Source organism: Hyalella azteca, unplaced genomic scaffold (genome assembly GCF_000764305.2).
Source record: "Hyalella azteca isolate HAZT.00-mixed unplaced genomic scaffold, Hazt_2.0.2 contig9135, whole genome shotgun sequence".
NCBI classification, from domain to species: Eukaryota; Metazoa; Arthropoda; class Malacostraca; order Amphipoda; family Hyalellidae; genus Hyalella; species Hyalella azteca.
In genome coordinates, this window is record NW_025939212.1 from 168043 (window position 1) to 180474 (window position 12432).

The window sequence follows — 12432 nt, forward strand, 5'->3', positions numbered from 1 at the left end:
TATGAATAATTGTGCGGGCAAAAAAAAAACATGGTTGCAGTTTAGAAACAATTCGTTATGGCCGTTTAGCCTACTCGTTTACGAAGGCCCACCCAAATTGTGACGTCGGACAGATAACGGGATGCATACGGATGTGCCGCGTGGTCCGTAAAATACGATACAACACTTGAAAATTTTTGCAATATTTATGAAAAAGCTGCAAAATTTGTCGTTGCAAACCATCTCAAGCTAAAGTATTTAATGCCTATTGTGTGCCATTAAGAGTAATCATTAGCTAAAAAGATAAGAAATACCATCGTCATTCATATATTACACGGTTTCCTTCAACTTTCAACTGGGCAGGGTGGCCCAGTGGTTAAAGTTCAGAGTATCAGGATTGAAGCACTAGAGAGGTGCGGGTTCGATCCCAGCTCTGTGCGCCAGTTTCTGGTCAGAATCGGCGAGGAGGCCGGGCGGTTAAGCACAGCAGAATTGTAGCAGTGAGTTGCGAGTTCGAGACCGCAAAATGCTGTGCATCTTCTGCGATGTTAAGAATCGGCGACAGGCCTACGGCCTAATAAACGCTGAAACCACTATTATTATTATTATTAACTTTACCATAGTAATAATTATTTGACGCAGTTACATCACTATATTTCTGCTTCCGCCAGATTCTCATTATTAATGGTAAACTTGCACGCTCTTTCACATTACTCAAACTAGAATAGAAATCGTCTGAGCACTCGTAAACCTAAAACCAACGAATTTCTCTCCCCAAGATGGACCATTTCCAACAACTACTGTACCGTAGCTTCCTACATCACCTGACAATAAAAGGGACAGTTTGCACACGCACGGACAGGTGCGCATGAAAGCAATTAAAATTCGTTGGTATGAGCCGCTTTTCAAGTAATAACGCAGGAAATTTAAGACGAGATTTTTCAGTGCATTATTAAGGAAAATTAAGGACACTAGCGTTAAAATTCAATTTAATATTGAAAAATAGCAAACACTAAGATAAATATATAATACGGTGCAATATGGTAACACTATTCAAAAGCTTGGTAGCCTAAAATACAATATACTGGAGTAAGAAGCCATAGCGTGATTAACATTAAGCATCATTGTAAGATGCAAGGAAACGTATTTGAGTAATCATGCCCTCACTCCAGCACGTCCGTTTGAATGAGTACGTTTCTTATCAATAACTATATTGCAAATTCAACCTAACAATGGGGGAGGTTGGAATGATTTGAATTAACTTGGAATTTGGGTTCTTTAACAGTTGTGAAGCGCGCTAACCACGAGTAGGAACATAGTTTTAAACCACGAAATTTTCTGATTAATAATTGAATCCTCAGCGAGAAGCAATACTAACACTATAATGGAGAGCGCACTGGCGAGGCCAGAGGCGAGATGAAACAGTTTGGGTAATAGCGGAAATGTGGAAGAAAAGGTTCTACTTAGATAAGGAAAGCATGTATTTTCTAAATGAATAGATAATATATGACTATCTATTGCTGCTAAAATTGTCATTTTTATAAAGTTATAAATGAAAAAATTGCGTCACCGGGCAATATAAAAGTATTTAAATCCCAGAAAGTTTGCATGATTCAATACTTGCAATTGTATTGTTCGTTTGAAAATAGTTTATTAGCAAGAAAATTTTTTATGTTAATGCTGCGAATACAATATTAAAAAATCATCACCTAATCAAAGAATCTACGAGCCTTGAACGTATCAAAAATACACTTTAATTAGCGTTTCACTTTACGTTAATTGCGTGAACTCCGGAGACACAAGTTGTCATTTCACTAGGAGACAGAGCCGGGATGTTATCTAGAAAAGCTGGCATGCCGCGCTGCGATGCCACCTAGAACATCCGGCATGTCACCTCGGTCAACAAATGATGCATGCACTGCTTTATAATTCGACCCAACAAGAATTAAAAAAAAAGCACTCTAGCACCAGGCATACTGAACGCTCAGCATAGGAAGGCAGACCGATAAAAGACAAGACGAGCAAAGTTGTAAAAAAATCTACCTTCTAACGAAGAGAGACTAATACTTCAACGTAACAAATGTTTGACCATTAGTGAAACCTAGTGACAGCCTTACAAGGACACCTGTCCGACGTACGCTACATCTTGAACCTTAGCGTCTAGTTCAGTGACAGGCGAGTCTAGCGTGGCGACGTAACAAGTGTTTGGCCATAAGTTAAACCTAGTGACAGCCTCACAAGGACACCTGTCCGACGTACTCTACATCTTGAACCTTAGCGTCTAGTTCAGTGACAGGCGAGTCTAGCGTGGCGACGTGCCACAAGCCTCCAGCAGACGAGGCGAGACTGAGGAGGCCGCCCTTGACCAGCGTCGCGGCAATGGCGGGGAGAGGAGACGAGGCAGCCAATGAGCGATACAGCACGAGACTGCGAGACAAGGGCACGGCAATAGGCCACGAGCTGTCGTTGACCGAGTACAGCAGTGGCAGGCCGTTAGCCGACGAACCTGAGATGGTGGATCAAACGTTCTATTTTTATTCCTGTTCGAGCACTGATATTCATGCAGGGGCTGGCCATTTGCCACTGAACCCGACACTGTGGAAAAACATTGGATTTCTTCCGTAGTCTAGTATTAAAATCAACAGAACATATCAATGTAGTGGCTAACTAGATCAAAGAATTAAACGAAAACATTAAGAAAGTAATGTTTAAAATAGAAGGTTTGAAGGTAACTTTTCAAATCACTGCCACTTAGCTGAGCATTTGTTGAAAACTGTAAGGATAACAATAATAAATACTTCGATTTAAGAGCAGACGTTCATAGGAGTGAAATAAGCCTCGAACTGACCAACGAGTTTCACGTTGGAATTGGCGCCAGAGACGGCAACAAGAAGGCCGTTATCGACCCCAGAAGGCAAGATGGGCTTCAGCTCGTCGCTGGGAGGAACAATCTGAGGCGAAAAAACACGTTAACTTCCCATGAATTGATGAAAAAATGAGCTAAATTTACTAAGTATGGGTATATAAAGATTTAAAATTGGCTATTATTGAGTAAAATAGTAATACACAACGGGAAATGGAATGATACAGCAGTCTTTTCCTGAAGCCGGCGAGACATTAAAATTACCAGAAAGCCCTAGTCAATTAATCGTTAGCAGGAAAGAAATGAATATCACAAAGTTATTACATTAACCCACAAGAAACAGAAACAGATTAAAAGTGTACAAGAACGGGGACGAGTTACCTCGCACGAGATGTTCGAGTCCTGAGCGAGGACGCAGGAGTTGATGAGGTTTGCTGTGCCGCTGCTGGACCTCTTCAGCAGCCCCGCCAGGACGGCGCTGCACAACGCGTTCGCCAAATTTTTGTTCGCAAAAGCACCTGTTTGCCAAAACATAGTTGTTTTGATGCCAAAAATGAACATTTCTGCGTAGAAGCAAATTTTGCGCTATCTTTGGAGCATTTGTTAACTACCACTAAGGATTTCTGCCACCTGAAGGCACCAAAGTGACAGAAGCTGAAGCTACAACTCATTGAGAATCTAAAAATCAGTTGTATTACACATAATTTCTAAACATCAGTTACATTATATATAACTTATAATCATCAGTAGTAGTATATATAACTTATAATAAGTTAAACAATAACTTATTTTATTAATAGGTTAATAATTTATATCTTATCAGTAGTACTATAGTTTATCACATAAAATTAGCAAGTATTTGCATCACCTGCGGGCACCAAAGTGACAGAAGTTAAAGGCCCCGAGACGATGACCTCGGCCACCTGTCCGAGGGCAGATGCGAGGGCAAGCCATGGCTGGGCGTCGCTGCTGTTGGCGGTGGCGAGGGCGCCGCCGTTGACGAGGCCGGCAATGGGGCCGCCCGACACCGCCGACACCATCTGGTCCGCTAGCTCCTCTGCCACGCGCTCCTGCGCCTCGAATGTGCTGGCGCCCAGGTGCGGGGTGCACACAACCTGAATATTTCCATTTAAGTAATTAATTAATTACTTTTTAAATTACTAATTATATTATTATTGTTAATTAATTTTTTTCCCATTGCTAAAAAATTTGCCAAGTATTTTATTTGACGGGTTCAGGATGAAAGTTTGGAGATGATATCATATATTAATCGTGGTCTTCGCATTTAATAAGCCAAATCCAGCTTATTGTCAATTCTAAACATCGCAGAAACTTTACAGTTTGCTGGGGTTACAAACCCGCAATTCACAGCTGTAATCGTGTTCTCAACAGCCCAGCCATCTCACCTATTTTGTCCTGAACTGTCACAGGAAGCTGGGATCGAACCCGCATCTCAATCTTTCAATCTTGGTACTTAGAACTGTAACATCTGGGCCACCCATAATGCACCTGTCATGTCAAACTGAGAGACCTCAAACACTCCCATTATAAATCACCTTGTACAAGCGAGCCAGCAGAATCAAAATTGAATACGAAAACCAACATTCCCAAAGTTCCACCCTGGTCATTGGAGCTTATAGAGCAGGAATAGCCTTTGCCTTCCCATCTGCATCCATATATCTTCAATAATAATGCGATACCAGTCAATTTTCACGGGTACTTTTGAAACTTGACTTTGAATGGAGTACATTGCTTTGCCAAGGCAACTCAAACAATGACTAATTTCATCTTACAGTGAAGAATACGTTTTAAAAATAAAAATTAGCTACCTAGTCGTTCTATTGTTGTTATTTTTAGAAAGACAAGTCTACGGAAATTGTTAATTTGACAACACAATATGAGCTCATTTAGCCTTTCTTCCTCAGGTACAAGCTACAATTCACAGTGTGCCACTCGAGAATTAAAAGAAGGCATAAAACCATTTAAATAGTTAAATTAACATATAAAACCATTTTCAAATAGGTAAACAAACGCATAAAAGGATTTGAAATAATGAAAGAACGTATAAACAGAATTAAAATAGGTAATTAAAGAAGGTATGAAAGTATTGAAAATAATAAGACGAGCGGACGACACCATTTCAAAATAATTTAACAAACGAATAAAACAATTTAAAATTGTAAAGGCGTGCAAAAAAGCATATGAATTATAAACTGTATTGGTCACCTTGGGGTGGCGGCAGAGCGCGTAGTCTGTGGGCGGCTCGGTGGTGAAGACGTCCAGGCCGGCGCCCCCACAGCGACCAGCCTCGAGGGCGCGCAGCAGCGCCGCCTCGTCCACGATGCCGCCCCTCGCTACGTTCACAACCTTCACGCCGGGCTTACCTGGCGACCACAGCAACGTCTAGCAAAGTCAGATAACTGATACGGCATTTGATATGCGTAAAATTTTAAGAGGTTGGTAGCCTATTTCGGCGTCTCAGTCAATAAATACCTTTTCCATCGACAACTGTAATTATGTTCAAACAGTACGTACCAATGCGTTCTATGAAAAAATGACTTGCAATATACGCGGTCTTGCGACAGTTGTTTCTAGCGTCATTAAAACACAATCTGTATGCGTTATCTCAGCTGGAAAACTAGTCCCGTATAACGTGATGGAATATTAGTACCTATGGGGCCACAAGTAAAAATTGCATTTAGCTCCACAACTCACACTTGGTCATGAGAACCTCCTCCCCCAGCAGGTTGCGGGTGTGTGGCAGCAGCGGCGTGTGCACGGTGATGTAGTCGGCGCGGGGCCAGATCTCATCCAGGGGCAAGGCCTCGATGTTCCACTCAGCTGCCGCGGCGGCGCTCACGAAGGGGTCGTAGCCGATGCAGGTCATGTTGAAGGCCTGCATGCGATGTGCGACCTGCAGAAAACTCGTCACTTGTAAGTGCTTCGCGGTTCGTGAGTGACTCAGGACTCGTTAAGTGGTTCGTGACTCGTGAGTGGTTCGAGACTCGTAAGTGGTTCGAGACTCGTAAGTGGTTCGTGACGCGTAAGTGGTTCGGGACTCGTAAGTGGTTCATGACTCGTAAGTGGTTCGGGACTCGTAAGTGGTTCGTGACTCGTAAATGGTTCGTGACTCGTAAATGGTTCGTGACTCGTAAGTGGTCGCGACTTGTAAGTGGTTCGTGACTCGTAAGTGGTTCATGACTTGTAAATGGTTCGTGACTCGTAAGTGGTTCGAGACTCGTAAGTGGTTCGGGACTCGTAAGTGGTCGCGACTCGAAAGTGATCGATAACAAACGTCATTTTGATAACGTATATTTAACGTAATTTCAACGTCAGATGCCTGATAGAAAAGGTCTTGTAGGGCTAAGACTCCATAAGAAACAGTACCTCTCTGCCGATCCTGCCCAGCCCTATGATGGCCAAGGTCTTGCCGTAGAGCTCATTGCCCATGAACTTCTTGCGGTCCCACACGCCGCCCTTGAGCGACTCGCACGCCTGCGGCAGGCAGCGTCCCAGCGAGCAGATGAGGGCGCATGTGTGCTCTGCGGCCGATATTGTGTTGCCGGTGGGCGTGCTGCCGACGAGTTATGGTATATGTTATAGTCTATTATACATTATAATATATTTCACATATAGTGTGTGACATGAGGCGGCCGATATTGTGTTGCCGGTAGGCGTGCTGCCGACGAGTTATGGTATATATTATAGTCTATTATACATTATAATATATTTCACATATAGTGTGCCACATGAGGCGGCCGATACTATGGTGTTGCCGGTAGGCGTGCTGCGGACGAGTTACAGTATATGTTATAGTCTATTATATTATATAATATATTTCACATACCGGTATAGTGTGCGACATGAGGTTCCGAAAACTCAAGAAAATACCACCCTGGACGGATTCATGTCTATCAATGAGTTTGAGAAAAGTAAAAATGTCAGAGAAGAACTTAATTCATAATAATTACTAACGTTTTTAGAACTTTTTTTTTTTGCAAATGTAAACTGAAATTTTTCGACCTTGGGCGTTCTACCGCTCTCCATGAAAAAAGTACCTACGCAACCTTTTGCACATATCCATTTTTCCAGCCTTAATTTCATATCATCTGCTCGACGATATTTCAAGTAGAGCGTTTTTTCTGGCGATTTTCCGAACCTCTGCGGCGGGAACAGGATTTTTCCAGTGAAAACCTGATAAGGCAGCGTGGATCCGCAGCGCCAGGCCAGCCAAGGAGTTGCAGGGTCGGTGCGGACGAAAATGTATTGATTTATGCTTAGTTTTGAAGGATCGCGAGTACGAAGGATATTGTTGCGAAAATGATAGGCTCATAAATAGGACAGGTGATCGAATTTACCAGGTACTAAGCAGTGAACTAACGACTAGTTTGTTTGATCCGTTAAATGATTCTTGTACTTTCTTCAAAAAATTTGCTTTGATTTATTTATTGAATTTTTTGTCGCTTGAGCTTGCAAAATAATTTTTTCAATTGTTCCAATTGATTCAATCAATTGTTCCAATTGATTCAATCAATTGTTCCAATTGATGACTAGTGCAGGGATACCTGGAAAAGTTAATTATTTTAACAAACAAACGAATCATGTTTATTGTGGAAGTGGGTAAAGGGTATGAAGGGTAAATTTGATTACGCGTATCGGAAAAACCGAGAAGCTCTATATCGAAAATACGAGCGGAGGAAGATCCGAACCTCGTTAGGGAGGAAACGTAATGGCATCTTAATTGGAAATGGCATCATAATTTTTGAACATTTCTGGAAACGAGCCAACAAAAATGAAACCCCGCGGATATTCGACCATGGCCGTCTAACAACCGTCATCATGGCCGATAACGATCGTCATGGCCGTTAACGATCGTCGTGGCCGTTAACGATCGTCGTGGCCGTTAACGATCGTCATGGCCGTTAACGATCGTCGTGGCCGTTAACGATCGTCGTGGCCGATAACGATCGTCATGGCCGTTAACGATCGTCATGGCCGTTAACGATCGTCATGGCCGTTAACGATCGTCGTGGCCGTTAACGATCGTCATGGCCGTTAACAAATAACCGTCATCCTGGCTGTGATCGAACACAGTCCCGCTCATGTTTGTCTGGCTCAGCCATTGCTCGCTGCTCACGTGGCAGGCAAGACATGCGAATGCTGCCATGATCAGCGATGGATGCTGCGATGCATGCATCTCACTCATCGAAGATTGGACAAATTCCATGTTTATGATGGACTTTTTTAGGTTATTTGGATATATTAATAATATATATTAGTAAACTTTAGAACATGCTTGAATTTTATCATCCAGATTTTAAGAAATCGTCTACCTATACATGTTTGAAGGAGCACGTGTCGATTCAATATTAGCAGCAGCTGCATCTATTTTAAACTAAGCTATAATATACTGAACGAAAATACATACAAGTTCCTTGCTTACAGCACGAATACTTCGAAGTTGAACAATCCATCACGTGAACCAAGACGGTCGTTTTCCCTACTACGTATCTTTCATTATCTGGCCTAACTGTTTTATGCCTTAGCCTCAAGTGGGCTAACAAGTTCAGTACCTATGCCTAACTATAAGTGCAGTTCTGCTGTGGGTTGTTTGTGGTCGGTCTCACCCCACCCCACCCTCAGTCCATAAACGTGGCCTTGTATCTAACCGTCATGACTTCGTCGCACCAATGAACGATAGTCGTGTACGGCGAGTAGCAGTACCGCTGTACGTGTTATTCCAATACAAGACTTTTTCCTATCAAGTCTCAATGGCAATAAGCGGCTAATTTTCGAGTCAATCGTACACTACAGGGCAGGCTACAATAATAGCAGTTCGCAAAACTGGATTTATAATGCTGGCGTCAAAGCTTGCACTTGAAAGTTCGTGCTAAACAGCATATTTACCGCTCGAATTTTTCGTTTCATACTCTACCACTAAGAAGATAATTGAAAAAAAAACCTACGACTAAGAACTAGTAAATCACATCACATTTGCGAGTATTGACTTCCATAAGAAAACGAAAATTGTTGTGTATTCTGTCGGACCCGAAATGTCGGAGCCTAGTCAACTAGATGTTCACGCCGTTTGTCACTCTCCGGGAACAACGTTCATCTTAAATTATACGTTAACTATTGAGTGTAGCAACCTGAGGACATTTGTACGCAACAGAGAACATTTTAAATTTGCACGTGGCGGCAACAATCAGTGTAAGTAATTTTGCGCTCACTAGCAACGCATTCTTTTTGAGGAATAGGCTTGTGACAATATTGCTCCGGTACTCGTGTCACGCGGTAGAGGGTTAAGATGTAAACTTCAATTATTCTCACAAAATAATGCAGAAATTGTCGTCCGTTTAGTAGCCTACAGACTGTAGTGCAGTTTCCCCTACTCATGTACATATTTAAAGACGAGGTTTATGAACAACGGGACAATGAAGACCCAAAAGCGTTAATATTCCTGTCATGCTTTGAGCAAGGCGTTTAATTAATAAGATGATTTCCGAGATTATGAAGTAGAATTAACATTATCATGAACACAAGAATTCTCTCTTGATCGATGTATTGTATTCATAAATCTTTTTTATGCTACCGAAAAATTCTTTATTTTTCATACGTATGATGTCAATGGTATAAAATTTCCTTTCTTATCTCACAGAGAGGCCAGACATTTTCAAAGTCAGTTCTATAGTCTCCATTGACGAGCTACGGCTTGGACTCGTACTGTGTAGAGCATGAGAAATTGATGGTAATGTCATAACATAACATAACATAGTGATGTCGGCTCTGAAGTGTAGGCCTGATGTGGCCTGTCGCCGATTCTTTTCCATTTCGTGCCTTGTTCATAGATCTAAACTCGTGTCATTTGACCGGATCTTTTCATGACTGGCGATAACTACTTCTGGCAGATCATTTATAAAAGCAACGAACAAAATAGGCCCCAGGACGCTTCCTTGTGGCACGCCACTGCGCACTGATGCCCAGTCTGACACGGTTCCTTTAATTCTGACACGTTGTCGTCTACCTACTAGAAAATCTCTGATCCATGATCAAAGAGGTCGAAGAATCCTATAATCATCAGTCGTAAACTAGTGAAAAACCAGATAACTCAGCTGCTTTCACTCACTTCATGACTAAGACACCGCGTCGAGTAGCGGCATCGACATCGATGTTGTCGGTGCCGACACCGGCCCGGCCGACCATCTGCAGGCGGGTGCCTGCTGCCAGCACCTCGGCTGTGATCTGTGTTGCAGACCGCACCACAACTCCTTCATAGTTCTGCACAGAGAGACGTCTAGGCTATTATTCTTAGAGAAATGAGCGAGCTTTTCTCCAAATAGTAATCTACTTTTGGCCCTTGTGTGGGTCATAACGACACATCCTTCAATATGAGTCAACTTCACCCACACAAGTTGGTCCGGCTGAAGGAGGGAAGGACTATCGGTGATACGACCGCTATAAGCTCTGCGGGTAAGAAAGTGTGTACCTTTGGACAATACGACTCTTTCATTTTTCGAGGCAGGGTCAAACATAACGAACTTGAAGAAACAGCACATGGCAATGATAGCATGAAATTAAAGTTAGGCTTTAGAAATTTAAAATCGAATAATTTGCATTCGATTGTAATTCAACTAAACCTTATGTAAAAATCATTTCATCATGGCTAAATGAGTGATTTTAATTTCAAAGTTTTATACAACAAATATAGGCACATAACCGCACATTTGATCTCAAAATACAACACCCGATTCAAACTGAAGGACAATGACATTGTAAATGATTGTTAGAGGTCAGTCTCGCACAGTCGCACTCGCCCCGCCCCACCCGCCCCCACATGCACATGTATTCTCTTCTCATTGTGTAGTTAATTAGAACTCAGTATATATACCGAAAACAATAATGTGAGCAATACTTCCATCAAATCAATGTTACGTCTCTGACAGTCACATCTCTGAAATAAATGTCACGTCCCAGAAACGGGGGTTAAAGTTCATACAGAAATATAAATTTTTCTTCTCGGAAGGCTATACCTAATCCTATTATCCTATGGTATAGTAGCTACTTCAGTATACGACTATATACCTACTTATACAATAAAAGTGAAATTCAAACGTAAAAATATACATATAAATGAGAGCATAGCATCAATTTAGTTTGTTTATTATTTCTTGTGATAATCTAAAATTACCGTTCAAAATGATTGGTATCATAATATACTGACCTACCTGTATTTCCTTCAATAAGTCGTCTTTGGAAAGTTTAGGCTTGATGGTAACTTCCAACCCAGCAGCCTCCAGTTTAGTAGCACAAATTGCATCAACTCCATCTAGTAGCAATATTTTTCTGATTTTAAATGAACCCATGCCTAGACTGAATAATATGGCAGGGGTATACAGAACTGAAAAGATGCTTTAAAACCGTCGATCGCGTGAGCTCTTTTAATCGGTGTCACAGTACGCGTCACACAACCGCGCGACAACGTGTCGAAGTAACGACTGATGATCACTGATCCTAGGCACTGCCACTGCGACGAAGAGATCCCGACTAAATCGCCAGAACTGCAGTGCTACCAACTCTCGGAATAGATTATCAGCGCGAAATTACAAATTTTCTAGCCAAAATAGGTTTGATATCCTAGTGTTGTAGCAGTAATTTCAATAATAATTTATTACATCCGAATATGAATATTATTTGCTTATGTGACTTTTCTCCCATAAATTATTCCGATTCATTAGATCCACTATGTTTGACCTACAATCGCAGTGTAGTGTCTCCGATCTCCAGCTGCATTGCGCCTACTATGGTTGGTGACAGATAAACTGAGTTTTTCTTCCAGCTTCATTACCGTGCCACCCCTTCTACTTTGAAACATGTTAACACGTGTTCTCATCATGTTTACTATCAGTCGTTACGTAAATAGCTACAGCATATGAAGAAAAAAAAAACTATTTCGTAGGTTTATCTTCATATAAAATTTCCTGTTTAAAAATTCATTTGATTCAATAATAATCAGCCATAAAATGGCTAGGGAGTATCACTATCAGCTACATTTGTAGCTAAACGATGGGAATGAACTTTATCAAGATGGACAAGTCTAAAATAATATGTCTAGCTTATCCAATAAAAAAAAGGTAAGTTAGCTACCCTGGGAAGTGTCATTTTATTCATGACGACCGCTAATAATCCTTTTATAGTTCAACCATGAGATTACCTGCTCGTATCCGAACAGTATACACTTTTTAATTTTTTCATTCATGAGTAATACGATTATTCGAGCCCATACAAAGATTATTCTTAATGAGAAAATCAACGTAGGGAAATGGTTTTTCGAGCTGATGTTTGTTCGATATATAAACTATTCACCGATGATTTGTCTGTCTTGCTGTATAACTTGTTAATTAAATCTGAAAAAATCTCATTAATGCACACTAAACACACTCGGGTGGTTTCAAAGAGTTTTGAGAGTAAAGATCCATCGTAAGCCTTAAAGATGTTAACATTTCTATGTCACAGGGAAAGGGAAAAGCGGCCGCAGGAATAGATGACGGGCAAGCGGATGAGTTAAATTTTTTTATTAGTTATAATTGCCA

At 41.4% G+C, this 12432-nt stretch overlaps 1 protein-coding gene across 1 annotated transcript; it reads right to left on the bottom strand.

Moving 5' to 3' along the window:
- Positions 1-961: 961 nt before the first annotated feature.
- LOC108676762 (D-3-phosphoglycerate dehydrogenase) lies at positions 962-11336 on the bottom strand. The gene is made up of 9 exons (XM_018164899.2): positions 11068-11336; positions 9969-10120; positions 6230-6416; positions 5558-5756; positions 5069-5226; positions 3711-3957; positions 3224-3360; positions 2828-2930; positions 962-2485 (listed from the first exon to the last, which is right to left on the bottom strand). Exons 1-9 carry the CDS (start codon positions 11203-11205, stop codon positions 2214-2216), a joined length of 1593 nt encoding a protein of 530 aa, XP_018020388.1. The 5' UTR covers positions 11206-11336; the 3' UTR covers positions 962-2213.
- Positions 11337-12432: the final 1096 nt, after the last annotated feature.

What these genes read in the sequence shown, in the direction of transcription:
- LOC108676762 (XM_018164899.2), bottom strand. Translation starts at nt 11,205, where the DNA reads ATGGGTTCATTTAAAATCAGAAAAATATTGCTACTAGATGGAGTTGAT. An exon ending in TGGGCAGGATCGGCAGAGAG is followed by an intron (nt 5,757 to 6,229) that starts GTACTGTTTCTT and finishes AGTTTTCTGCAG; the next exon opens with GTCGCACATCGCATGCAGGC. An exon ending in TTCCAACGTGAAACTCGTTG is followed by an intron (nt 2,486 to 2,827) that starts GTCAGTTCGAGG and finishes CCACCATCTCAG; the next exon opens with GTTCGTCGGCTAACGGCCTG.